Source organism: Epinephelus moara, chromosome 22, assembly GCF_006386435.1.
Source record: "Epinephelus moara isolate mb chromosome 22, YSFRI_EMoa_1.0, whole genome shotgun sequence".
NCBI classification, from domain to species: domain Eukaryota; kingdom Metazoa; phylum Chordata; class Actinopteri; order Perciformes; family Serranidae; genus Epinephelus; species Epinephelus moara.
Window position 1 is genome coordinate 26,111,026 of NC_065527.1, and position 26,232 is coordinate 26,137,257.

General features: G+C 41.5%; 1 protein-coding gene across 1 annotated transcript in view; it reads right to left on the reverse strand.

Annotated features, from left to right (window-relative positions):
* Positions 1-938: 938 nt before the first annotated feature.
* atp1a3a (ATPase Na+/K+ transporting subunit alpha 3a) overlaps positions 939-26,232 on the reverse strand; it is a 32,606-nt gene continuing 7,312 nt past the window's right edge. Inside the window, exons 3-24 of the mRNA XM_050034289.1 lie at positions 19,045-19,158; positions 17,132-17,191; positions 16,550-16,753; positions 15,408-15,521; positions 14,324-14,458; positions 13,586-13,703; positions 12,886-12,974; positions 12,387-12,566; positions 9,618-9,816; positions 8,403-8,647; positions 8,077-8,269; positions 7,726-7,901; positions 7,307-7,443; positions 6,995-7,145; positions 6,704-6,872; positions 6,192-6,346; positions 4,762-4,885; positions 4,282-4,427; positions 3,772-3,902; positions 3,061-3,162; positions 2,630-2,721; positions 939-2,142 (exon numbers count right to left, since the gene is read on the reverse strand). Of these exons, the coding sequence (XP_049890246.1) occupies positions 2,114-2,142; positions 2,630-2,721; positions 3,061-3,162; positions 3,772-3,902; positions 4,282-4,427; positions 4,762-4,885; positions 6,192-6,346; positions 6,704-6,872; positions 6,995-7,145; positions 7,307-7,443; positions 7,726-7,901; positions 8,077-8,269; positions 8,403-8,647; positions 9,618-9,816; positions 12,387-12,566; positions 12,886-12,974; positions 13,586-13,703; positions 14,324-14,458; positions 15,408-15,521; positions 16,550-16,753; positions 17,132-17,191; positions 19,045-19,158 (3,063 nt within the window). The 3' untranslated portion in view covers positions 939-2,113. The remainder of the gene's footprint in view (positions 2,143-2,629; positions 2,722-3,060; positions 3,163-3,771; positions 3,903-4,281; positions 4,428-4,761; positions 4,886-6,191; positions 6,347-6,703; positions 6,873-6,994; positions 7,146-7,306; positions 7,444-7,725; positions 7,902-8,076; positions 8,270-8,402; positions 8,648-9,617; positions 9,817-12,386; positions 12,567-12,885; positions 12,975-13,585; positions 13,704-14,323; positions 14,459-15,407; positions 15,522-16,549; positions 16,754-17,131; positions 17,192-19,044; positions 19,159-26,232) is intronic.

The window sequence follows — 26,232 nt, forward strand, 5'->3', positions numbered from 1 at the left end:
GGCTACTAAATAGACCTTGTGTGGTCTGACTGCTTATGTTCCTGACGATATGAAACTGATACCTGTTAAGAGCTGTTGAGGTCCTCAGTGTTGCGCTGATGGATGCAACGTCAATGAAATCAGCGAGCCTGTTGTCCATTAAAGACTGAAATGTGGCATCTGGAACCAAGATGGATCTTCAATCCTGCTTCATACATCCTCTTCCAGTAAACAGAGTACAACAGAATTTCTACTAAATTATGTCTATTAACTTTATGTCTTCACATGTAATGTTTTAACATTTCCTCCGACCTGGTGAAAGTCTTTAAAGGTGCAGTCAGCGATTTTAATCCAATACACTTTTTGTCAAATTCAGTTAATATATCCTCAAGGTCTGCTAGCTGTCTGTTCTATGTGCACTGAAAAAAATCAGGTTTCCATTCACAGCCCTCGCTCTATTCAGCCAACGAGCAGGGGGCATTTGTACTCGTGCACAGGACAGGGGAAAGGCCTTGGATGTATAAAGAGAAAGAGGGACAGTAAATTTAGCACACGCTAAAGTGAGCTGCGCAGTGCATTGTGCATGTTTCTCCAGAATCGCTGACTCCACCTTTAAGGTAGAAAAGAGATGACTTGACGCTACTGCCACAAACAAGAGTTGGTCACAGCATTTATTTCCATTTTCTGACAAAACTCCACACAAAAACAAACCGGAGACCAAGCTGAAAAAAGAGAGATCCTTCTATTTTATTTCATTTTCTTTTTTTCTTTTTTTTGCTGCTGTTTCGCAAGTTAAGGTACAGTGCCTTATTCCATATTTCCACTGATTTATTTAAATAATGAAATCGGAGAGAAATCTCTTTTTCCGAGGACACAGAAAGATTGTATTTTTTTTTAACAGGGGTGAGGTTGGGTGGGGGGCACGGGCAGGGGCGGGCGGGAGGGTGGGAGAGTCAGAGGTGGTGAAAGTGGGTGGAAGTTTACAAGGACGGAGGGTTTGCACGGTGTTCACAAACAGACAGACAAACAGGGACAGATAGACAGGCGGGGGGGGGGGTAAAGGAGGAGTGTGAGAGAGAAAGAAGAGAGGAAGGAGAGGGAGAGACAGTGTGCTTTGTCATGTCCAAATGAAAACAAGCAGCTCTCAGACCTACTCCGAATTTAAAAAAAAAAAGAAAACATAAAATTTATATGAACAATTTTGTTTTTTAAAAAACACCCAGTCGTCTATTAGAAAACAACAACAACACAAGCAGAAAATAACACATGGGGAGGAGGAGGAGGGAAGGAGGGAGGGAAGGAGTCAGAGGAAGTGACAATTTTTCCACCCTGTTGAGGGCGTGACTGAGTGCTGAAGTTTTATGGTGAGACTGATTCTTTATTGATGGTGGAGGAGGAACAGGAGGGGCGAGAACGGCAGTAGAAGATTGGCAGTGAGTACATAGAAATAGAAAGAGAAAAAAAGGAGGGTAAGAAGTTGGCGAATGGCAGGAAATGGCAGTGATTAAGGAGCTGGATCGGGGTGGCTTATCTCTGGCAAGAAAAAACAAAAAAAGACGCCACCGACCCGCTCAGATCGCCAGTTGGGAGCCTAGACAGGAGCTGCCATGTTGTTATTCTGCTTGGCAAGAGTGATCGCAGTGGAACAGTCAGGATTTTGTCTTTATTCTTGCAACTGTATTTTTTATTCAGTTCTACACAGCGGTGTAGTTTGAGTACACATATGAAGAGTGGCTGCAGTTAACAGTGCAGTAAGAAGCATCGGCACAACAGTGTTACTGGCAGACTAGTGCTGTATAGACTTTGGATAGAAAAAAAAGGGACAGAGGGACAGAGAGGACAGGGAAGATTCACAACCCCACCTCCTCCCCCATCCTCTCCTCCTCTGTCGTTGGTCCTTGCATCGTCTTGGCGCTTGATTTTTTGTTTCTTTAGGGGATGAGGATGGAGAGGAGGAGGAGGAGGAGGAGGAGGAAAGGGGAAGAGTAAACATTTTCTTGAACAGTTTGAGTATGTTGACAGGGGAGAAGGGATGGATGGAGGGGAAGGAGGAGAGAGTAAGAGAGAGGGAGATAGAGAAGAAGGGATGAGTTCAGGGGAGAATGGGGTGAGAAGTAAATGATGCTTTGATAATTTAATAGTATGTCTCTTTCTCCACCCAGCCTGTAGAGATGGAGAGGAGAGGAAAAGAGGGAAACAAGAAAAAGAGAAAGAGAGAGGAGTTACTTTTTAAATTTGACTGACATTAAGACAAAATATTAATTACAAGGATAAGGTCCTGGATGATGATATCCTTCAAACTGTCTGTGGTTGTATTAAAAATATAAGTGATTCATCTATGACCTTTGTCATGACGAATATCGTTAATTTCTTCTTTTGTTTTTTACCGTTTAAATCCATACCAGCGAGAAATTAAAATCTGTATAATGTTATTATAATGTCATGATCATCTGCTACAATTGTATATATATGTGTACTGTATTTTAGTGGCAGCCTGATGAGGTGAATAACACTATTTTGGGCAAGTTTCAAAAGTGCGTACTGTTCAAAAAACATTTAATTTTTAGTTTGTTCAGTGCACCTCTGAATGAACCTACCGTGCAGCTGAAATACTACATGTATACAAGTGTGAGTGTGCATGTGATCTTACCTCCAGGATTTCGGCGAAGGATGAGTTTTCGGATCTCATCATAAACAAAGATGAGGAAACTGTACGGGAACGCACAGAACCACCAACTGGGCCTGAGAGAGAAGGGAGGGAATGATGGAGAATGAGAGCAGCGCCAAGGTCAAAACTGGGAGACAGTGATAAAGAACAAAGTACGAGGGCTGAATGATTCATTGAATTCAAATTGACATCGACATGCAACAGAAAGCCGTTTTCAAATTGCAAAAGCTAACCAGCCAGAGTCAGAAACATGTGGCCTTTGCCCTTTACGTGCCTGTAGAGTATGGGGCTGCATGTGCCCAGTGCTCGAAGGGTCATATGAGAAGGAGAGTAGACGAGGAAAACAACTGTACTATGCTACGCACAAGCTTTAGGGACTTTAGATTAATGAACTGTGATGATGTGTTACTTACTTGAGTGGGTACATCCGTAGTGCCAGGTCCATGCCAGGGCAATAGGACAGGAAGGCAGCCAGAGCTGTTTCCTCAAACAGGCCAAAGATCAAAATCTTATTCCTGTGAGACAATGAGTGCAGAGAGAAGAGAGTTAATCACAGTACACAGGTAGTAGAGAGACGAGGGATGACGGTAGACAAAGAAAGAAAAGTAACAGATCTGCAGATAGTGAGGAAATGCTAAATAAAAGATCGTGAGGGGAGGAATGAATATCCCCTGCCACTGAGAAGACTTTAAGGGTCAGTGGACTGTACCAGTTACTATCTCAGTCTACTTTTGGATCACAGAATGGTTTCAAAGTAGATTCCCTGCAGGCAGAATTTGAGCACAGCTGTACAGTAGCAGCACCAGTTTCTGAATTTGTGTGCCTGGACTATAAGTGCTGCCAGCAGAACAGAGCAGCAAAGGGAGAGGACAGATGGGGTAAGAGAACCAGACAAGATGGAGGGAAAGAGGGGAACACAGAAACATATGCCATAAACTGGGGCTATAAATTAAAGGTGAGTCAGTAAAACATGGCTCTCTATTGACATCTAGTGGCAGCTGTGGGAAACTGCAAGAACAAAAGCAATGCCTAGTTGCCTCCAAAATCCTCATTCTTCTTTCTCTTGAGATTAAATCGATTAAATAGATTTTTTAACCCATTCAAAGTGATTTTTTTTGACTCACTTCATGCCCTGCTGGAACACAGAGTTACGTCTGGTCTTGCAGATGATGACATCTGCCCACTGCACCACCACAATACTGACGAAGAAGGCTGTGTGGCAAGTGAACTCCACAATCTTACGCTGCTCATAGGTCTGTAATGAGAGACAGGAAGAGGCTCAACACATTTTTTGGAATTATTCAAAGATTACTGTCATTTAATTAATGGTGAAGAAAGTATTTGGAAGCTTTGTCTGACACTTTCATCCTTCAACCATGCAGAGTAGTACAGCAGCACTAATAAACCTCACTCGCAGCCATGTAGATTCTGACCAGTTAGAAGATGCCTTACAGCGTGGGCTCTGTCTGCGCTACTTTGTATGAGTAACCCGATATAATATCTCAACACACACGAGGGGAATGTATAAATTAATAAACAGTCATTTTCCATCAGGAAACTGAAACAGAGCGCCTCCGTACATGTGAACATAACCGAAGCAGGAGATGACTGATATCGTGTCAGCCCACTCATACCCATTGCTGCCCGTAGCTGTCCTCCAGGTCGTTGGTGGAGCGGTCGTCCCAGTTGAGTCGGATACCAACAAGCTGAGATGGCAGGAAACCATTTTCAGCCATGATGACGAAATAGGCGAAGAATCCACCAAGAGCTTGGATCATACCTGCAGACACAGACACATTGAACAGGTTTACCTGACAGTGTAGAATCACATACCCCCATAATATTTAGAGATCATTATAATGTGATAATACACTTCAGAAAAACTGCAGAAATATCTTTGGGTTACCGTCTAGGTATGATGCAGTGTGTCATATGTAAAACCACATTTGTGCATTGGGACAGATTTGGGGCCAAAAAAGGCAACTGAACTTTCTGCCATGGTCTAACATGTCTATAACAATTACACTTCTATCTAAAAATGAAAGTACTGATGAATTATTGCTGAGACACACATCACCTTTCAACAGTGTAAGCTGAACAAACACAGGACATACCAATCTGTCCATAGGCGATGCTGATGAGTCTCTCGTTGACCAGTTTGTCCCTCAGTGGGTTTCTAGGCTGGCGCTTCATGATGTCGCTCTCGGCTGCTTCATAGGCAAGAGAGATGGCTGGTACCTGACGGAGGAGATAGCGAGATGCATTGTTATTTATGGGTGTATTTTACTTTGGTTTATTTCAACAGGCAACACTTTCCAAGCATGAAAAACTGGACTGGTCCCATACTGCCACCTAGTGTCCTTTTGGTGTACATGCCTTTCAGGCACAACCTTAACCTTAACTTCAGAGCTACCTTTAATTTATTGTGATGCTCAATGATATCAAGTGGTATGCCCATTTATGATGGAGGTGCCAGGTAATAAATGTGTTTAATGGGGGCTTCTGTTACAGTTCATGTCTATCCAGTCTGAGGGTTAATAGTGAATGAGTATTTGTTTAAGTTTGCTATGTGGACATGCACAGAAATAAACCCCACCACCTTCCACAATTTCCTTTCCTCATGCAGTGTTTAAAGAGCCAGTGTACAGCATCACTGGTTCTGTTTCATTAAAATCACCACAAATAGTATTCACAATCTTGTTCTTTCAAATTCTAAATATTCCCAGATTTCATTCCTCCAATTCATGTTATGAAGCCCAGCTTAAGTTCAATCAGAAAGACTGTGTTACATTCCTAACTGACTCTCACCCCCCCCTCATACTCTTTTAGTTCAACCAACCAGATTTTGCTGCCATATCTTTGCTGACAAACTTTAAATCTGTTTCCTCTCTCTTGCTGTCAGCTGTCTTTTCAGTGGAATCCGTCATGACTGTCCTCCATGCCATTCACTTCCAGTTCATCATTTCAAGCACCCAGGCCTGAGCTCACCAGAAGCTTACTCCTCTTCTCATCCATCTAGATCTCAGCATCCTCTTCATTCATCACCACCACCATCAGCGTCTAAACTCCATTGGGGGGTATCCTACACTATTCACAGCTTCTCTGCCCCCATTGATAATATGATGACACTGCGATGAGCTTTGCCAAAGACTTTTCTCATTTATCACCGCTATTGTGCACATGTTGATAAATAATTGTTCACTCTCCTGATTGAAATTTATGCAGCAGAATTCTTACGGCTGAACACCTGTGTGTTGCCCTGATGATAATTACCAGGAATTTCTGTGTGTATTTTGCCACCTGAGTCCCTGCCTGACATGTGCAGTTCACATGTGTACAGCTGAGCTTTACTGTCCATGCATGAGTGTTCAAAGATAAAGCATGTACAAGAGCTGAGTGTATCAGGCCACCTGTGATGGTAAAGTGGGTTCACACACTGGTTTCTGCATTTGTTTTGCCTGACTGGACATAAACACATTAGAGCTGTATGCTACAGTGTGTGAGTGTCTCACTGGTTATGTTCGTATGTTGTTGTGTCCCTTACCATGTCAGTTCCCAGGTCGATGCAGAGGATAGTGATGGTGCCCAGAGGCAGTGGGATGTTGACCAAGATGAAGAACAGGAAGGGGGTGATCTCTGGGATGTTGCTGGTCAGAGTGTATGCGATGGACTTTTTCAGGTTGTCAAAGATCAGACGGCCTGTCAGAATGAAGGCGATGTATAAATAATTAGAACTGAATGGAGGAAACCGTTAAATAAGAAAGATGATGGAAATATTACTTAATGTGAAGTCAACCTCACACCTAAGTCAACACTGCTAGCTTTTAAATACAGGAAACAGTGATATTAACTCATTAATGTAGCATTCATAAATGAGGAAAACATGTACAGTGCCTTACAATAAAATACTGGCTAATGCTTTATAGACTATTCTTGCCAATAAATCTTATATTTTGTCACCTTTTTTTTCACTGTACCCTCTATTATTCACCTCCTCTCTGCAGCCCTTTTTTCTCATACTCTCTCCGACTGTCCCACCTCTTGTTTATCCCTCACCTTCTTCTACTCCAGTGACAATGGAGGCAAAGTTGTCATCCAGCAGGATCATGTCTGCAGCCTGTTTGGACACATCTGAGCCGGAGATTCCCATGGCAACGCCGATGTCAGCCTTCTTCAGGGCAGGAGAGTCATTCACACCATCGCCTGTCACAGCCACGATGGCACCCTGACACATTCACAGTTTGCATTACGATTCTTTTTCTTATTACATCCACTTGTTTGCAGGTGCATATGAACATTTACCTGCATGTGCAGGTATTTGAATGTGTGTAGGGACATTAAGTGTACCTGTCTCTGGCAGCCTTCTACAATGATAAGTTTCTGCTGTGGGGAGGTTCTGGCAAAGACGATCTCTGTGTGGTTCCTCAAAATGTCATCCATCTGCTCCTGACTAAGATCTTTCAGATCTGTACCGTGGATCACACAGGCCTTGGCATCCCTGCACAACACAGTTAAAGCAAAACACTCATGTACACTTTTGTATAGCAAATCATAAGAGCTACTATCATATAAAGGCTCTGCAAAATATAATCTACTGTATACAATGATTGTAACAGTCTCATTTCTATCCCAACTTTAAAATTTCAGTTTCTGTCTAACCTTGGGTTGACCTGGCTCACAGGGATGTTGAGGCGTGCAGCAATGTCTTCTACTGTCTCGTTGCCCTCAGAGATGATGCCCACACCCTTAGCAATGGCCTTGGCTGTGATTGGGTGGTCACCAGTCACCATAATAACCTGAAATATCGGAGGAGGAAGATGAAAAGGTAGGTGATGAAAGGGAAGGAGAAAAGACAAAATTTAGAAACAAATAAGAGGAGACAACACCAACAGGTGCATGTAGAACAGCAGGGATAGGATGTGAAAGGAAGTAGAGGGAGTGCATGTGCAAAAAGAATTCACCACATTCTATGAAATCAGCTAAAGATGTGCGTGACAGTCACCCACAGCCTTCACATCCAGGTGGGTGTTATGTTCTGTTTTGCAGGCCTTTAAATGGCAGACTCAAAAGGTGCCCACCTTGATGCCAGCAGAGCGGCATTTGCCCACGGCATCAGGCACGGCAGCACGGGGAGGGTCAATCATGGACATGAGACCTACGAAGCAAAGGTTGTCTGTCTGGAAGTTGACATCATCGGTGTCGAAGGCAAAACCTTTGGGATACTTGTCCTCTGGCATGAACATGTGGCAGAAACCTGGAGGAATCAGGGACAAATGATGTGAATTCTACGAAATTTCTTGAGCTGTACAAACAGCTCCACACCGTACAGTTATTTGCAGGATATATCAAAACTTTCTTGCTATGTTCTTATTCCAAATCACAACCTTTTGATAAATGACCACCGTTTTCCTATCTTCTATCATTCTTACCCAGTACTCTCTCTCCCAGTCCTCCCAGTTCCAGATAGGCGTTCTGGAAAGCCTCTTTCATCTCATCGTCCATGGGCTGCTCCTTGCCCTGCACCATGATGGTGGAGCAGCGGTCGAGGATTCTCTCTGGAGCTCCCTTCATCACCAACAGGTAGCGGTTGTCATTTTCATCCTCAACTTCGTGAATTGAGAGCTGATGGACACAGATGTTAGTGTTAACAGTAGAACCATTTAAGAAGTTTGTTGTGTTTCTGCATGTTAACTAGAAATCTTTGTCGATCATCTGCATCAGTTGTTAGGTGCATGAGTAATCAAAGGGGACAAACCTGGTACTTGTTGGTGGAGTTAAAGGGGATCTCAGCCACCTTCTTGTTCTTGTCCCTCATGGCTTTGACGGCACCACAGGACAGCTCAATACACTTCAGCAGGGCTGACTCAGAGGCGTCACCGGCCACCTCACGCTTAAGAATGGGCAAAGATTCCTGGCCAGCTTTGAACACAGCACGGTTGCACAGAGCAGCGATGCGGGCCAAAGACACCCATGTTGTAGAGCTTTTGTCAAAGGAGGAGCCTGGAGAATGATCAGAAAAGAAGGAACATTTATTGACAGGTGTCTCATCCTCTGCATTCACCCTAATCTTCAAAAGAGATTTTCAAAAAGGAAGAGTTCTGATTTGTATTTGTTCTCCGAATAGTATTGACCAATCTTGTTTTAGTGGCAGGTAAACAGTCCATGTGGAGAGCAAAAGAGATGGAAAGCACTGGCTAAAATACAATCTTGGAACCCATTCTCGGTCATCTGATGACAATTTAGCTTTGTCTTAGCTTTGTTTTAACCAATTTATCTGTATTCATATGTTTTTGGAAATTAGCTGAAATGTTATCTGTACCTGTCTCATGTTGCTGATTGAACTGTAAACAATGATTGGTGCATGAAAGAGTAAATCTTGGCTGGGATATCTACCAGCTACACTGAAACTCCAAAACTACAGGCCATTGCCCCCAGAGGCTTTATCGTTGTCAGAACGATAGCTGATTGGTTCCACGACTGCATTTACCCAAGCGGGGCAGCCATCTCCTTGTCCCACCTCAACTACTCCCAGGCACTGTGCTGTTTACGACACATGTTCCAGAAATTCTCAATATGCAGGCAGGTTAACACTTGGTTCACACAGGTTAAGCTGCGCCTTAAAAACTGCCACTTGTTTGTCTCCTTCTCTGGTGCCGTAGAAAGTATAGTGCAGCAAGAGAGGACTCAGAGACCAAAAGATTCCGACTAGAGTCTGGACTTAAAAGCTTTTTACACATCAGGGCTGTGCACTGTGGATTTTTTTTCGCTGTCTGTATGGCCCTGATATGTAAATGAAGCATTCAAAATCCAGACTCTAGACTGAATCTCTTTTGTCCTCTCTGTGCGAGTCCTCCCTTGCTGCACAGTAATAACGCTGCCATAAAGAAACTAAGGTCATGATATTCTTGATATCTGGAGGGGAGATTTGATTCGGCCGCATGAAAGAAGGAGGAAGAGGGGAAAATCTCACCAGACTGGTCCTCGGTGGTGTCGGCCTCGTGAATCTGGTTGTCGAACCACATGTGTGCCACGGTCATCCTGTTCTGGGTCAGAGTGCCCGTCTTGTCAGAGCAGATGGTGGAGGTGGAGCCCAGAGTTTCCACAGCCTCCAAGTTCTTTACCAGGCAGTTTTTACGAGCCATTCGCTTAGCAGTCAGTGTCAGACACACCTGAGAGAGGAGAGGCCAAAGAGACAAGACAAAAAGAGAGGTGTGGCAGAGAGGACATAATAGCAAGGAGAGAAGGAAAGACAGGAGAAAAGGAGTTGTTGACAACAGAATAAGACAAAAGGAGAGAATAGAAACAAACCAAAGGAGACAGAAAAACATAATTAGTATCTATGCGGTGAAATAACAGCACAGATGAACATCTCCAGGTGCTAAACTGACTTCTGCCAATGAGCAGCCACATCAGTGCCTATTGTACCTAAAGCAACCTGACACCTGGAGACGTTCATCCTGCTCATAACAATGCTCCTATATGGCAAAATGCACTAAAATCAAAACCTGTTTCCAAAAATAAAAACAGCCAAAACAGCGATGCAGAGAGAAAATGAAGCATGAACAAGTGAAGCGGTGAAGCAGAGCAGCGGTGCATTATGTCATCATGCCAAGTACGGCAAGACCCATGGGCCAAACAGAACTAGCCAAGGCCAAGCAGAGGAGGCCGAATTCAGTTTATGAAGCTGACTAGTCATTAGCCTAATATCATTACATTAGCTAGCCGTTGTCATTGCAGACAGCACCACGACTGGCCTGGAAAAGAGAGAGAGACATACAAAGAGAAGGATGGAGAGAGAGAACACAAACACATATGGGGCTGCTTTGGGAGAGAGACAGAAGAGAGAGAGATGGAAAGAGAAATATACAAACAGAGACAATACACCACCTTCACCACAGTAACAGGTACTAACACAGTGAGAATGCTAAAGCACACACAATACAAAGATACACACAGAGATGCACACAGGCATACAGCAACATTACAACACACTGAAAAAACAACAACAACACAGGCACAGAGATATGAGAAGCGGGGACAAAATCAATCAGCAGACATGACAAGACAACATCAGCCTGAACATAATCAGACATGGGTGAAACTCCAAACTGCCTGGGGAATCTAGTAATCTAGTCTAGGAGTGCAAAGGAATTCTCTCAGTCACAAAATATACAGTACACTATTGTTTGGACAGAAAAGTAGTATTCTTAAAAAAGACATTTCATGGCAACAACAATTTTATAAACATTTTAAAAGCGGTTACTGTTTTCCCTGACTTTGTGTAGCTTTTTAGATTTCTCTAATATATGAAATACATGACATATATGAAAATAATGTTTGCGCAGAACACTGGGAAATCAGTAGGAAACAAAAAACACACAAGGACTGCGAAGAGAAACAGACGAGAAAAACAGCTACAACAGAGGGAATCATACAGCTATCCAATGGACAACACACATGGTAGAAATGCTGAGGGTGCTTTCACACGTAACCTGTTCAGTTCGGTTAAAATAATCACAGGTCGTCGCCTGGTTTGTACCATTCACTTAGGCTGGTGTGGAGGCTGTCAATCAAACCAAGTGTGCTTGAAAAGGTGGCTCCGTGTCTGCTGTTTTTTATTTGCAGTGTGAAAGCAAACAAAACAATCACAAGATTTTATGACAGCAGATGTGTGATTTCAGCATGATTAATCCATCTACTGATCATGAAATCTGCTCAGGAGGCAATCTTATCATTGATCCACACAAGGCCCATAAAGGTTCCAATCATAGCAAAAAGGGCAAAGTCTCTGCAGATACAGACACCGCTACACACTTCTAGTGGGTCAAAGTGATGACTGACAAGGATTACTTTTGTGTGAGTCTATATATCCTCTTTTTTTGGGAAAATCCTGCATAGTATATTAAATAGGGGTGTAACGATCCTTCGTCGATCTGGATTGATATATTGATTCAATGATCAATTATCCAATATCATCGATGCAAAATGAAAAAAATCGATCCATATTGTCATTTTTAGGTCACGCCTTTATTTTGAAGTTCTGTGTCACCGTCCAACAGCAGCCAGGAGAAAAACAATGAGGATGGCTACTTCCTTGTGAATACATCAGCAGTGTGGAAATACTTTCGGTTATTGAGAAAATACAGGTCAACAGATGAAGCACATGCTGTATGTAAACAATTTTGTTACCAGATATAACAGATGTACTTGCTACCACTCCACTAACTTCTCACTCTCACAACATCACCTGCCCTGTTTCAACAATGTTCGACTGAATAAATGTGTTTGCAGGCTGAAATTCAACTGAAAAATAATGACGTTATATGTAATTTGTTAAGCTGTGAGTAGAGGGAAAAAAGTCCATGTTAATGATGCAGGAGACAACCGGCAAAACTGTCCAATCAGCAGGCTACCTCTCAGTCTGTATAACCTCATGTTTACTCCTCTTGGAGAGTTTATAAAAAGTCACTGTGAACAGGAACCAGACCAGAACTAAATGCAACACGTGTCTTTTTTTTTTCTCCACTGGATCCCGACGAACAGATGTGAAAGCACCCTTACATTCCTTTCCCTCTCACAGATGAAAAAACACAAGACAAACAATAACAAAAACGACCTTTACCCCAATCAACCATCTCTCAAACACACACACGCACACGCACACGCACACACACACACACACACACACACACACACACACACACACACACACCAGTTTCTTTTTTCTCTGCCTACTCACAGTGACCGTGGCCAGCAGTCCCTCGGGTACATTGGCAACAATGATACCAATGAGGAAGATGACGGCCTCCAGCCAGCTGTAACCCAGGATGATTGACAGGATGAAGAAGGTCACGCCGAGGAAGACGGCCACACCTGTGATAATGTGGATAAAGTGCTCGATCTCCTTAGCGATGGGTGTCTGAAGAGTAGAAAAAAAGATATTTGGATTGACTGAAGAAAATGAAGACGATGACTGACTGTTCTCACTAGAAATTTTTCCGCCCAAATACATTTTTGCTTTTTACTCATAATGAAATGTAATGATGCTGACCCAGAACACTTACTAAACCTATCAGACTTCACAGATTAGCTGGTGTCTCTACATAAGGAATTAATTAAATAACTGAGCAACTGAACAATTCCATACTAGGTGCAAAACAAGTAAGTGCTTTTAGTAAGCAAACTACAGCTTGTAAAAGAGACCATTATCAGATAATGAATAATAACAAGTATGGTACCTTGCCAGTCTCCAGGCCTGAGGTGAGAGTGGCGATGCGGCCCATCACTGTACGATCGCCAGTACACACAACGATGCCACGTGCAGTTCCTAAAAAACAGAAGAGAGGGAGCGTTTTTTTTAATGTAACTTCTTTATGTGTTCCGGAAAAGACAAAGAAAGAGAGAAGAAGAAAACGTGTAGACTGAGAGTACAGATGAATGCATGGACAGTTGACAGGCTGATGATGCTTGAATATTGCACGACTATATGCAATGCAACAGTGAGTCCACAGGAGGGCGCCATACATTATGGTTTGCCTTTTCTCCCACTGTGAGGTGCTGAGTGTGAGCTGCAGGGCATCCCAGTAATATGATGTGATTGAGCAGGTAGGAGGTCAAATAGGGTCACACTCTAATGACTAATGATGCTGTGGCCTGCAATGAAAGCTAATGTGTAGCATCTGTTTGCAGGACAATCTGAGCACTGAAGCGGAACAATACAAACATACACATGCAGCCATATGAACATGCACACACACACACACACACACACACACACACACACACACACACACACACACACACACACATTAGAAATGTTTATGAGGTAGAGAGTGGCTAACCCTAACAGTTTATGATTTGTACAGTATATGTAATGAATATGATGGTGATAATGATGATGTCGGTGCTGGATAAAGCTGACGGTGATGGTGACGTTACCCTCGACACAGTTGGTAGAGAAGAAGGCAATGTTGCGGGTTTCCAGTGGGTTGTCATGGGTACAGTCAGGTGACCTGGTCTGGGGCTCTGATTCACCAGTCAGGGATGAGTTGTCCACCTGGACAGAGCAGGAGGAAAATATTTGGTAAGTGTGTGTGTGAGAGAGAGAGGGCAACGAAAAGGAAGATAAGGGAGTGGGTAAGTGGTTGAGTGCATTCATGATAAGACTAGGCACAAAGCCAGATAGAGACACAGTATGTGTGTTTCATGTGTTTTAATTTTCTTTATCCATGCTTGCTGCCTCTGTTGATTGTGTTGCTCTTCAGATGTTTTCATAAAAATGTCATTCCCAACGAAACACTCTGAAACTCTGATTTGAGGCTCATCTAAGGACCTGGAGGAACACCTAAAATCTGTGTGAATTTATCATGAAGTTTAACAAGTGATCTGTGTTTGTCCTCAGTACCTGCACCATTTAGGGAAATCAGGACTTTTAGGTAAACAAAATAAATCTGAAATAACATCTCATTATCACATAGTGAGGATGCTGTGCTTGTTTTAGTTAATAGATAATCCCCTAACACATCAGGTAGGTTCCAAAATGGGTGTACAGACACTCACTACTCACTCTCACACCCATCCTCTAAAGACACCTCACTTAAGGGCAGCTTTGCAGCGGGTGTTATTAAATCCTCGGCTTTGTGTCATTACAGGAGAGCATCTGTGCCTGCAACCCACCTTGCAGCCGTGGGAGGAGATGATGCGGAGGTCAGCGGGGATCCTGTCTCCTCCTTTCACCTCCACCAGGTCTCCTGCCACCACCTGCTCAGCATTGATCTGCATCTTCTCTCCCTCACGGATCACCAGTGCTTGCTGTGATCAGAAAGAGAGAGCGAGCGAACGAGCGAGAGAGAGAGAGAGAGAGAGAGAGAGAGAGAGAGAGAGAGAGAAAATAAGTAATGCCAAAAATAACACAAGATATTTGTAAAGAAGCTATTTAGAGTGAGGTTAGAGAACAGGTGAAACAGCACATCAGTGTGGAGACTGAAGCAGTTGAAAGGTATCTCACAGATTGGGGAAAAAAAGAAATAGTGTGAAAGCTGTGACAGCATGATACTGTGGCATAAAAATAGATTTTACCACCTAATAAACACCTGCAATACTTAGAAACCTAATGTAATATACCCATTATGACCTGGCTCATTTGTATCATTCTCAAGTCTCTGCTATTTTCACTTGGGAGAAATATTTTGTTGGCATCATCCTCAAAATGTTTGATTGATACACTTTAAAAAATAATTTAAAGCATCACATGCCCCTTCATTGACTCATAGAATTCTCATTTTTTTAGATTTAAAAGTTCAGTGTGTAGGATTTAGGGGGATATATTAGCAGAAATATAATATAATAATATAATAAATAATAATAAAGTAAGTATGTTCTTTGGTGATGATATTTTCTTTACCTTAGAATGAGCCATTAATATCTACATAGGAAGCAGGTCCTTGTCTACAGAGATCACCATGTTGCACCCCCATGTTTCCATTGTTTCCCAGAGTGGACAAACCTCACACTGGCTCTAGATAGAACCATTCTTATTGGCCATCATAGTTAGCAGTCCCTCTGCGACAAGAACGTTTAAACGTGACACTGCTTTATTCAGTGTTTTTACCAGTTTTAATCTATTTTTCATCTATTTTTTGTACTGATTGTAATGGTTAGAGTAGACGAGACATAGACTAGATTAGTAAAAAGGAAAACTGGTTTAACCATTGAGTGTAGTGGCAACAGAGCAGATGGATTTATGGCACAGAGTACACACCTGAGGGACCATGTTCTTAAAGGACTCCATGATCTTGGAGCTCTTGGCTTCCTGGAAGTAGGAGAAGCAGCCGGTGATGATGACGACAGCTGACAGCACGATACCCAGATACAACTACAAAGAGAAGGGAGAGAGAAAGATGAGACTTTCATGTTTAATACAGAAATGAATTGATGGACTTCACCTTTATCTAAAAATGTATCAGAAACGGAAGAGAAGAAACAGGCCAGTGGCGAGACACAGACAGAGAGACTAAGTTGAAAGATAATGAGTGAGACATTCTGACATCACACACTGGGGTGTGAGAGGTAAAGGAGCTATTTCAGGAGGCTGAGGCTTCTGTAAATAACACAATCATTTGATGTTTTCATCCTGTAGCTGACAGCAGCATGTTGTTTGATTTGAACTCAGACACCTGGAGGCTGTCCATCTGTTTGCACTGTACTCTGGTTGTGGTTTTATGACTATGTTCTATTGTCTCATGCTTTAATGGATCACCATTAGAAGGTCCAACTCCTGCCGTTTAAGCTGTCCTCTCATACAGCACTCCCATCTATGTCTTGTACCCTCTGACAGCTGTAACCAGTTATCACAGTGTGAATTTATATTCTGGGTGTGTGATACAGTCTTTGTAACTCCTGCTGACTCATCACTGTTGTTATTGTACTCTGTAGTATTTTGTCCTTTCATGCTGTGTGTCAGCGCCGCTTAGCCTCAGTCCTTGGCTCTACTCTGTGCTCTGACCCGACATGAAACAGTGCTGACCCATGAATGCCCTTCTCTTACCCTGCCATTACCAACGCCAGGAGTCACACGCTCCCCGTGGCGGGCCCAAAGTGGATGCTAACAGGATGGTGTCTGTCACACTAAAGACGGGTCGGCCGGCATGATTCAGACAAACGGCTGACACAACCTTTATCACTGACACAGCCACATCCCTGAGGAGTAGTGACTCAACAAATCTTTTTTTGAGTGATGTGCTGGAGGACAGGGAGCACACACACTGGCAGCAACTCACAGCTCTCTATGTTCTTATCCCCTCTGGTGGTTTTTGATATCTGGCCTCTCACAGGTACTGTACAAACATTGGTGGTACTGAGGATTCATCCTACCATCATTCATCCCTCCAACTCTCCACTTACGTTATCCCCAGCAGGCTCGTCCTCTGTGGCAGCCTGGATGGCGTAGGCCAGGAAGCAGAGGATGGCACCAATCCAAAGCAGGATGGAGAAGCCACCAAACAGCTGGCGACAGAACTTGACCCACTCTGGGGTGGTGGGGGGTGGAGTCAGGGCGTTAAGGCCATCCCTGGCCAGGTACTCTGCTGCCTTGGCATTGGTCAAACCCTATGAGGGGCAGAAGGAATGGAGAGGAAAAGACAGAAGATGGATTAAAGAAGAGATAAATGGGCATAAGCAAGAGGGCAGTGGAGAGGTTGGAGTTACAGAAAGTGTAGAAAGGAAGCAGGAATGGAAGGACACAGGGTGGATGATGACAATTAAGATAGAAGAAGAGGGCAGAAAAAAGAAGGAAAGAAAGAAAGTATTGTCAAAAGAAGTTAAACACTATAAAATCTAAATAGATTAGTAAAGGAGGTGTACTGACTGGGATGTCAGTGTAAAGTGAATAATTGTTAATTAAATGTTGAATCATCAGCATAGAAACAATTATTAATTACTAAGTATTAAGTCGAACTGATTTTTGATCTGAAGTGAACGACTTACCTGGACAATATCAGTGCTGTATTTCCGGCAAACCTCCTCAACAGACATTTTGTGTTCCGTCTAGAAAGAATTCAAATACAAAGTAAGCTTAAACAACCGGTCAATTATGATATTAATTCAAGATGATATTCAAGATACATTGTATATGCAATCTAATGATACTATCAAGCAATGGTTCAAAGAATACACATTTTAGGGAAGAAAGTAATTCCAAGAAAATGTATTTATAATTTGCTAAATGGACCCTTTCAATTTAACTGAAAGAAGGAAATGAATTTAAATCACTGTATAAGATAGAGCCCTACATACTGTCGTGTGGGTCTGTGGTTGACAATGTTTCCCCTATAATTGTACAGAACAGGAACCCTACCCAGGCCAAAAAAACACCTTTTTTTAAATGCCAAAAATAACACCAAATGTCCTCTCCAGTGTTTCCCCAGTATTCATTCTGCAGCGAAGCACCTTGAGTCCATAAACTCTGTTAAAAGTGTCTGTGGTTAGTTCACATGTCTGTAATAAAAGGTAGGACAACTGAGTGTCTGAAATCTAAAGTCCTAAATTCTTTCCCTTCTTTCATAACTATCAGTCTGTGGTGGATATAGAAAAAAAGTTGATCATTTTAGTACAGGGCTACCCAGAGCTTTACATCTGTCTTCTGGACAATATTTTTGGCCAACTACACACTTATAAAACAATGCCTGGAAGATCAGCTCTGCACTCAGGATTTCTGGTAAATAGGCTATGATACAGTGCTGGTTACGGTCACATAGCAACCTTAGACGCAACCCGCCTCTGCGCCCTGGAAAGCTGGCACAGAATAGGCACAAGAGTAGAAGGAAATAACAGGAGTAACAGGCGAACCAGCTTTGAAAGTGACATATTATATTTTCTGTTTGTAATGCTGGAGGATGGTAGTTGATTATTGAGTCTCATTCCCAGATTGTTAGATACCAACATTTTGGGTTGGTAGTTAGACCGCACCCCCAACCCAAAGCGCCTGTATCTGACGACCTGGGAATGAGACTCAACAATGAATTATCTTTCTACAGTCACATTTAACACTTTAACTAAGTGCTAATGGTGGATCTAATTTATGCCAATTTGAAGAATGGTTCATTTGGATCACCAAAAGTGATAAATATTTGAAAAATTAGCATAGCTTATAATTAACGTTACATTGTTCATTTGTTAATTGTTAATTAAATTTGGGAATGGACTTTGGTGTGGTGGCCTGTCCGTCAGGCCAAAGCAGTCAACCTTGGGTGAACACTGGGTTGAAATAATAAAGTTCTACAACAATAATTGCCGTAAGAGATGTAATGTAGTCCTGGTGCATTTTATGTTGAGTGAGCACTGCACTGGACCCCATTAAAAAAAGCATTTTAAATACTGTATTTCTAATCAGCGGTCATGTGGCACTTTACAAATGTTTGTTGTTCAGATTTTTTATTTTAAGACTGATAAAAATGTGTATCTGACCCAGCTCATACAGTTTTATAACAAGGGATACCCTAAGGGTTTGGCTTCCTGTAGTGTACAGGAGAAAATCCACAACAGGATTAAATTGCTCTGGCATATTAGCTCAAACTACACTGTACCACTACTGTACACCAGCTGCCACAGAAAACCACGTCTCTGTTACCTCCTTTTCAAACAGGGAGATTAGATTACAGTTGGATCGCAGCTTTGTGAATGCTGGAGTGAGGCCAGGATACACTAACTGTGAACTCCTCACTACTCAGCCGGGACTTCAAGGCTTTTGTTTACTCTGCCTTTCTGTAATTGATTTTAGATGAGATATTTCAGGTGCTAGTGTGCCACCAATCTGTTATTCCAAGTGGGTGAGAAGAAAAACCCAAAATGATGTGACAAATTACAATGAGGTCACAGGACGGAGGAAGCAGTGAACTTACTATGGGAACTTCCTTCTTGAGGTCATCCAGATCCTTGCCTCCCTTCTTCTTGGGCGACTCCTTCTCATCCTTGTCCTGCGTGGTGGCCACGCGGTAGCTGTCCGACCGTCCATACTATAACACACAAAGGCAGGGTTGATAAGTTTGGTCCTGTAATATTACTTTTTAAACAGCTGACACTCTTATCCCTTTTCTCACTGCATGGTAACAAGACATATTAAACAATTACTACACACTACTTTATACCAACACAATCCAAAGCCTAACTTAGAAAGCCAAAGGAAACATTGATAGTCCAACCCATAGTTTATTATGAACACCTGATGAGAAGATTTTAAGACCATTCTTGGCTGCCAATCTCATTTTTCCTCCACTTGTTTCTTCTTAAGACCCAGTCAAAACATCTAGATTGAGATCCAAACTTAGATTTAATCCCCTGGTGTGAGAGGGGGAATGTGACACTTCCTGATTAGATCTGGCATCATTAGAGCACAGGCCTGTCTCAAGAGCTCCATTTAAACTGCAATTTACACCGATGCTATTTGGGCAGCCGTCGTTTAGACGAGAGGCTGCTGCTGTGTCTGAGAGGAGGAGGACAAACTTAAAGCAGTCGGGAAAGAGACAGATAAAGGAAAAAATAAATGCCAAAAGGTCTCAGGACAGGAGAATAAATCTGTCAGTATCTGTAACGTGCATCATGGGATATTCACAATTGCCAGTGTCCTACATTTGTGTGTGTGGATGTGTGTGTTTGGACTAGTGAGATATGGCATCAGGAAGGCAACTAAATACGAATAAAGGTAATATTGCAAAGCGTTATGTCTATGGAAATATCAGATTCAGTATATTTCTAGAGACCCGGCTGCTGGGCAACTTGTACTTTGAAAGGTCTTCAGCATTATGAGGGTGAAGCTACTTTGCTCAAACAAACCCATTAGCCTAAATATGTCACCAAGTACTCATACTGGTGTGTAGTTCCTGCTTGTTCATATGCTCCTGGGGGATTAGTGCCTTTTCCATAAATTACCCTGTTACCCAGCATGCACCATCCAGGATGAACATCCTGAGGGTTTCTAGTAAAGAATTAAAATGTCAGCCAGCCGCTCGGCTCACTGCTGCTTGAAAACTGCCGAATGAAAAGCAGGAAGTGAATATTTCTGTGTGCAAATCTGACTTAAATCTGTAAACCTGTGTTTGTGTTGTTTTGCTTTTAGTATCTGTCACATACGCCTGCATCCAACACTGAACCTCAAATTGCCAAACTTACACTACAGTCCTGTAAGTTTACCCGCTTCAATTCTTTTACCTCACAAAAAGAATTTAACAGACTCCCTGTCTGTGCGTGTACCTAATGTCACAATATTCTGTAATTTTGTGGAACTAATGGAAACCACATGCATTACAAAATGGTTCCACCTGTGTTGAGGAAGTTACTGTGGTAGAAAGTTACTATAAAGCATCAATGAGCCCTTTTCATGCAATACATGTTGACAGATGTAAATGATTAAACTAATGATGGTTGAATTCCATTTAACTATTTTGGTTTCAGGCTCCTTGTATTGTGCGTGGTGCATTAAATAGAACAAAGTGATCATGAATGTTATTGGTAACACCTGTGTCTTTCCTGCTATGACTAATCAAAATGTCTGCAGTGAAAAATCATACTAATTCTATTCAATTTACCATTGTGTGGATATTGAAATGGGAAAACAATAGAGCTGGGTATCATTTTTTTTTTTTTTTTACCAGTACGAACACCAGTGCCCTTAAAGTGATGCCAATACCACTACAACACTTCATTTGATACCTTTTACCTTTTATTTTTTCTATACCCATCAATTTTTGTGACTATGGTCATTTTTGCATTTCATTTTTTCAGGGGAAAAAAAAAAAAAATGTTGATGATGATTTTTGCTGGTGTTCATACCACACCGGTGTGTTCCCTTACATCTGGAATATGATTCCTAGGCCGGGGCATCTCTGCAGCACCACAATGCTTCATTTATAAAGGTATGTTGTGACATATTTGACCTTTTTCAAAAAAATGCAGCTCCTACGATTTGGATATTGCACTTGGCCATTTTTGATATTTCAGTTAATGTGTGCTGCCCTAACAGCCATACTTTCAAACGTTTTAGTGGCATCTCAGCACACTGAACTGCCAACTCTGTCTCATACAAGGCGCCTGACTTCACCACACCACAGACTATATGGGTTGTAGCTGTGGTAGTGGCCCAATCACACAGTGCATTAAGGCAAGGAACGCTTGCAAAACCACACATCACAGTCATTTTTCTAGATCTGGGTACAAAAAGAATTGATGCAGGTATTGTTTCAATACTGCTTGGGTTGTTTTGGTCGATACCTTCAAGGTATTGAGTGCCGATTTACCCAGCCTTAGGGAAAGAAAAGAAAGCACTCCATCAAATAAATGAATAAACCCTCCATTACTCACCCAAAGCCACTGCAATGCCACAGCAAAGTCAAGTGGTTGTTCTAAAAACTCATGGTCATCTTTTTACCAACACAATTAGGGGATGAGGCTTTAGAACAGATGGCTGCTTCAAAGGCAACACCTAATATAGCAATAAAAATATCATTTTTTAAATAACTGAGCAGGCTGCAATTCCAGTTTTAACACTAGAAAAACAACAAAAAGGCAGCAACAAGAAAATTATGAGACAAAAATAACAACAAGACATTGGAGAAAAAAAATCATACCCCATCAAGGCAACATGTTGATCTTAACAATCATAATTTAGCTATCTAACCACTGAGGGCCACAGGTGGATATTTTTAGGAGCAAAGACACACTAAGACATTTAATTACATGCTAATTGGGTTTAGGAAACAGGAAGAATAAAGTGAAGTATGCTTAATTTAGTGAATTAATTGCTTGAGGAAATATAACTTACTAATTTTAAGAAAATTAAATAGCCTACTTAGCCTTATGAAGTTCATTTAAATGTGACTTTCAGCCTCAGCTCAGCTGACATTTCCCTGAAGTGTTTTTATGATGCATGATGACATCTGTGACTACTTTTTTTAACAGGAGTGCATTTCAACTTGACATTTGCTCATCAGACAGATGTTCACTATAATCCAACCTTTATACAGATGTGTAAAAATGTCCTGTTAAAAAAACACATATTGAGATTCATACTCTGCAACCCTGCATGAGAGCCGACTTACTTTGGGAAAGCTCTTATGTGGATTAGTCTATGCTGAGAGGTTTCACACTGATTTGATGGCTGTTTTATGCTGTTTAACATCTGTTTTTTTCTAACTGCAATGAAAACCTAGCAGGGTGTTGGCTTGTTACAGTCGACAAAACAGACACAGACACATTTGTCTTACATCCGCTTAGACAAATCCTCTGTGCAGACTATTATTTTATTTTAGTGTGTGCACATGTAAAATAGTTTTTCAGTGATTTCAACGAATGTAAGCATGATACTAACCTCCAACGTGTGAATGTTAATTTTTCCTATTAATGCATTATGTATGTACTCTTAAAGGGATTGACTTATCTTTTATTGATACCAAATATAAAGCCTCTCTTTTAGGAGGTATAGTGGCCAGTCATGTTATTTTCTTTGTACAATAAATTCTCCGAATTTTTTTATTGCGTTTGTTTCTTAGTTAATCATTAATTTGACAGACAACTGTATTGATTATTGTCAAATATATGGAGTATTTTAAAGACTTCTTTTGAGTAGTGTACGTGATTTTGTCCAAAATACACATTTGAAATGGATGACCAGAGGTGACCGTAAAGAAGACATTTAAGTTGACTGACTCCCACATGCAACTTTATATGTGTGGGAATTACATTTTACATGTGTCTTCATATTGCTTGTGTGCATTCACTGCACTACACAGTGTATCATATGTGTGCACAGTTTTACTATGCATATGTGTGCTTTTTAGTGTTCTCTAGTGAGTAATGCTTTTATTCCATCGGTGCAGTTGTACTCATGTTTATTTTGTGCATGACTGCAAACGTGAGCATTTTTCCATGCTGGTGTTCTTCTGTGTGTATGTGTGAGTCCGCATACCCTGTATGTTCATATGTGTGTGTGAGTGTGTGTGTGTTTTGCCATCTGTTAGGAGGTGCAGTGTTCCCCAGGCAGTCTCATCCAGCAGGCCATCAGATTACTGCTGTTTACTACACTGACAGATTAACCCACTGAACAACAATAATCCCTCTCAGTCACTCTCTCTCTCTCTTCCGTCGTTTCAACCCCAGTTTCTCATTCATCCTTACTCATTCACTTATTTACAGTGTTGAAAGGTCTACAGCCCTTCTTGAGTTTACATGCACTAGTGTTTCCCACAGGGTATTGTGAGACTGGTTGGGTGGACATCAGGGTTAGGGGTAGGATTATTTTCAAATTTATTTTTTGCGACAGGGTGCCAGTCTATACCTCGCCCTGATATACATTTGCAGTAAAAATTAAAATTGGTGTGTCAAAATTTCCATAAAGACAGACACACAAACACTTTTCAACATTATCTTAAAAAAAAAAAAAAAAAGAAGAAGAAGAAGAACCATTTTTTGTTCTGACACGACACAAATCTGTTTTGATCATGAAGCCCTGTGTCACTCTACAATTCTCTGGTCTATCAGAGGAGTGTATGAACCACGCTGCAGGCTGGATTATCTACTCACTGTGACAAACAGAGTGATGGCTGACTCATATGAATGGGTCAAATGCACATCGGAAGGTCTACATCAGCCTACAACTGAAGTTACATCCAGTGATTTATTTTAATAACGGCAGATTGCTCCCAGCAGAAACACTGGTTAGGGTTAGGATTAGGGTTGCTTTTGTGACTTAGGCGTAGAGGACTGTGATGTTTATTACAACTCCTGTAATATTTGCTGCCTTACGTGTGACACACAGTTCAGTTGCAGGCAGCCTTCAGCGTTGACAGGCCATTACTCCTAACGTGACCAATCAATTAGTGGTCTTGTGGGGAGGACACTGACCGAGGCTATAGAGTGGTGACTACAGACAGAGACAGGCCTGGCTTTAGAGCCAAAGTAGCACATTTTCAAATAATTTGGTTAATTGGTTATTGGACTAAAAATATAACGACACTGATGATCTTTTATGTTCTTATGAGAAGTATAAAAAATATTTTAGTTCATTATTAAATTGTAGTGGGACAGTTTATTCTGCGGCAAGCGGCCACAGTCTGGGAAATTAATGGGAAACACTGCACTAAATAAATGAGAATGTGTTCAAAGTAACAAAAGTAAAATGAACCAGTCAAGTAAATTGGTAGATTTATTTCCATTTACAATTGGCAACCTTCCTGACTCCATCTTAATATCTTCATCTTCTCAATTAGTTTGAGCAGTTATAAAGTTAATCATGTAAAAAGTATCCTAATTTCATAGAGTATCACTGTCGTATCATTCATGTGTATGAGTATCACAAAGACGGTGTGACAAAGAATGATAAAAGGTGGAACTTGTAATACATGTTTTATCCTTTAATCAAATCTATTTCCTTTAGTGTCTAAATTTAACTAAACGACTCAGGATCATCAGTTGCTAAAAACAGATTTCTGTGCTGATTTTGATTCCAATAACTCCAAATACTGAAATGAAAAGTAAGCAAGAAAGCTTTCCAGTGCACTAGAAATTTACTTTGAAAGATTAGACAAATTAACACCTCACAGTGATCCTTAACAACGAAACTTGATAATTGAAGCACCAAAAAGCACAATGTGACTGCTGGGAAACTGCACGTCAAAATACAGGCTACATAAAACCATCTCCTGCCTCCACAGTTTACATCAAATTCACAAAACATGCAGATGTGCACTGCAGCGTCTTTTATTTCTAGACGTTTGCTACTTCGGCTCCTCCTCTCCTCTGCCCCTCGAGCTCATGTGTGCATACATTCATTCAGGATGATAACTGCAGAGGCGACAAGGCCAAATACTCAGGCACGAAACAGACCTCACCCTACAGTGCTGCAGCATCTTAAGATGTATGAAGTCACAGAAGCACCACAAAGAAACCTAATACATCTGTACTGCATAATGGCAAATACACTACAACCCAATAAGTATTATTACAGGTTAGAGGAAACTGGCAGCAGGCCTGACAGAGGGTTTTTTTTTTGTTAATTGTCAATCTATGGTTGTGTTGGACCTTTTCCGAGGTTCAATATTTTCTGCTGCTTGAGGCAACATACTTGGCTTTCTCCAACCTCGTCATTATCACATACAGGCCCACAGGGGACCCATGTCACATTCACACATAAATATTTGACCACTTGATGAAAAAAATATGAGCAGGGTGAAATGGGGAATATGAACTTCTAATTATCAAGGGCAATATATTCCCCCACCTGTTTTAATTTTACATACATATGACTTTCAAGGTCATTACTGAACCAAACCAGGGCAGGAATATTGCCTATTTTTTAAGGATGCTACACCATCCTTTTGGGAAAGGCTGTCATGTGTCACATATCCAGACATTTTTCTATGCCTTGAATTCCACAAAATATTATTATTTACAGTATACAGTGCACAGATGTATACTGCTCTTGACTGAAACTGAATTAACACAGGGGATATTTTCACCTCCCTTGCTTAAGTACATAATGCCTGTTCTCAGTCAAGTTACAGGCTGTAAAACCTGAAGAGGTCTCAGCAGCATCCAGATGTTCAGTGCTGAGCTACGGGACAGATTGTACGTGCTCAACATTTGTAGTCTGCTCTATCTGCTGGTATTCTGTGTCCAGCCTGGCCGGCGGCACAGAGCACCACAGGTCTGAGGAAGGCTGGATAAGCCATTTTCTAATCTGCTGAAATCACTGGTCAAATCTCAGACTTCAAACAGGGACATTTTGATCTGTACATCGCAGGGTTTCAAAATAATCACAATAATTCATAAACCCAACATTAATTAAAAGGTATGGACCAGGAAACATGATGATCATATTATTTATTGTGGAAAAGAGCCTTAAAATGAGCTGGAATGAGAAGAAGGGGTATCAGTTGTGAGGCTCAGCTTCTCTAAGATATAGATTTCCTACTTAATTTCCATAATTTTAATTTAGTTTATTATCATATTGGTCATTTTACACAACAGCGGGATATTGCTGAACTGTTGCCTGTTTGCAGTGCTGGTATCTGCCCATATGAATATTTACAACCAAGCAA